At 46.6% G+C, this 2,634-nt stretch overlaps 1 protein-coding gene across 1 annotated transcript; it reads right to left on the bottom strand.

Moving 5' to 3' along the window:
• Window positions 1-957: 957 nt before the first annotated feature.
• Window positions 958-1,818, bottom strand: LOC140746801 (uncharacterized). Its single transcript, XM_073078898.1, has one exon. It carries the CDS (start codon window positions 1,816-1,818, stop codon window positions 958-960), a length of 861 nt encoding a protein of 286 aa, XP_072934999.1.
• Window positions 1,819-2,634: the final 816 nt, after the last annotated feature.

Here is a 2,634-nt window from a genome sequence, read left to right as displayed (position 1 = left end):
CAAAAGTCATTTCGTCAACAAACCTTTGGAATGTTTGACCAGCGTTCCGCAGACCAAACGTTATAAACGGAAACTCGAAGAGTCCAAACGGTGTGGTGATTGCCGTTTTTTGGATGTCATCCTGAAATACTGGTATCTGATTGTAAGCTTTAACTAAGTCGATAGTGGAAAAGATCTTACAACCAGATAAATTGTGAGCAAAATCATGGATGTGCCGAATGGGGTACCTATCAGGGATGGTCCTGGAGTTGAGCATCCTGTAGTCGCCTCACGGACGCCAGCCGTTGTCCTTTTTGGGGGCTAGGTGGAGGGGCGACGACCAGGGACTCTCAGATGGTCGAGCAGTCCCATTCGCTAACATACACTCGAACTCTGACTTGGCAATTTTCAGTTTATCAGGTGCGAGGCGCCAAGGTGCACATGAGACTGGAGGACCTGGAGTGGTGCGGATGTGATGTACAGTGTTGTGTTTAGGTGTATATGGTGTACCTGCAGGCCGCACGACACTCTGAAATTTTGACAATAACTTTTTATATTTGGTACAAACAGACAAAACCTTAACACTGTATATTAATCTACCTGTTGCATCGATAGTGGCTACAGTTGATGCATTTGTTAAACTATCGACTAGGCGTTTATTACTTATATCTACAATTAACTTATAATGTGACAAAAAATCAACGCCAATAATTGCCTTTGTGACGTCGGCCACGACAAAGCGCCACACATAATCTCTACGGAGTCCTAAATTGAGTTTAAGCTCAAGATAACCATAAGTGTCTATAGGGGTACCGTTAGCCGCACACAATTGATAGTCGGTCTTCGCGCGTTGCTGCCGGAGCTCCGATCGAGTGAAGACGCACAGATCGCTTCCTGTGTCGACCAGGAACTCCACTCCCAGGGTGTGGTCGGTGATGAAAAGGCGACCCGTTGATGCATGGCAATCACTTGTCGCCATTACTGATTGCCTTGGGAGTTTCCCGCCATGAAGTCGCACGGTTTAATGCATTTCTTTGCGTGGGCCCCATGTTTTTGGTGGTACCAACAAATGGGGTACCGGCGGTAGCTTGAGAGTGACCGCTGTGACCGTGAGCGTGATCGGTGTTGTTGTCCCATCTCTCGATGTCTGGGCCGCGATCGGTTGACCTGTATGGTCAATTCACTGACCTGTTTTTTCAGATCGGCTATCTCACGCATTAAAAAGTCGATGGGGGCTGTGGTTATCGATGATGTAGCCGCTACTTGACATGCTGGGGTGCCGAGGTCGTATATTCTGTCTGCGAGATCAGCTAGAGCGTCGAGGCAGAGGGTGGCTTGCGATGCGACTATGGGTTGCATGGCCGATGGTAGACGGCTAGTCCATATAGTGCGCAGAACGTCATGTGGCATGCCGGGGCCGGCAAGATGTTGGAGGTGTCGGAGGAATTGTGACGGTTTCCGTGAGCCAAGTTGTTCGTGCATTAAAAGTTGCATAACTTTATTTTCACGCGACACTGAGAGTCTTTTGATTAGTTCGCTTTTTAGTCTCTCGTAGCTAGGCGGTCCGGTTAGGATGTCCTCGATTTCAGCAGCGTACTGCCAATCCAGGTTACCGAACACGTGGTGAAATATTGTTTCATCGTCCACTATATTGGCGATCTTAAATTGACCTTCTACTTGGGCGAACCATATTGAGGGCTTTTCTGGCCAGAATGGTGGTATTTTTAGGTGAATCGCGTTGGTTTCGGTCGTCTTCACGCGTTCCGCCATCTTGATCGGACGACGTGGCCGTGTGTTCACTTGTGAGCGCGCTGTGTCGGATCCGCTATCACTGGACATTTTAGCACGTGTTTGCGCGGGGTCACCAATTTGTAGCGTGGGATGGTGAATGATGGTGATATCTACTAAGAGTTCTATGAAATATAAAAGTTCACAAACGATAGAAGACACAGTTTATTCAGTTCCACACATACACAGTATACACGAAAATAGAAGGAAGAAGAAGCGATAGCAAGAGAAAGTCTTAGGCACAAGAAACAATATTAACAATAAATACGCGCGCGAAGCGAACATATAAAAGCGAGGAGCGAGTGGCACAGGTAACTTGACGGACGGTATTGGGTCGACTGGCGAGGCCGGCGGCGTATTTCCATTTCCGTGTTTATTAGGAGGCAGTACTGTCTTGAAACACGCACGGGTTTGTCGCGCTAACTGCCTTTACAAAATCGTGTTAAATCCAAGGCACGTATCCTCCAATCGCGCACGGGTTTGCAACGCCAACTGTTCTTCTAAACACGTGTTCAATTCAGGGTACGCGTCCTCCAATCGCGCACGGGTTTGCAGGTAGTATGCGCCTTGATTAAGCGCCACAAATCCGTGTGTGTTCGAAGGCATTTTTGTGTTTAAAGAATGGGCAAGAAAACTCAAACAAAATCTTTAACTTTTTATTAAGACCAAAATTATACCTAGGTACATAAACAAATATAATGTAGTAATTTTATATAATCAATGTTTTTTGGCAGGAGGCTCATTATCATCAATATTAGATGCAATATTATGAACACGTTTTCTTTTCACAGTTTCTGACTTGGCTGGTCGTCCTGATTGAATCCTTCCACTGCATGGTAGACCTCTTTCTTTGCGGCGACTGATCGA

This window comes from Epargyreus clarus, unplaced genomic scaffold (genome assembly GCF_041222505.1).
Source record: "Epargyreus clarus isolate Ecla_fem2 unplaced genomic scaffold, WU_Ecla_fem_2.2 ptg000013l, whole genome shotgun sequence".
NCBI classification, from domain to species: domain Eukaryota; kingdom Metazoa; phylum Arthropoda; class Insecta; order Lepidoptera; family Hesperiidae; genus Epargyreus; species Epargyreus clarus.
The sequence above is the reverse complement of the archived record's forward strand: the minus strand, read 5'-3'. Positions and strand labels throughout refer to the sequence as shown.

Excerpts from the sequence above, each read along its gene's own strand:
- LOC140746801 (XM_073078898.1), bottom strand. The coding sequence starts at position 1,818 with ATGTCCAGTGATAGCGGATCCGACACAGCGCGCTCACAAGTGAACACA.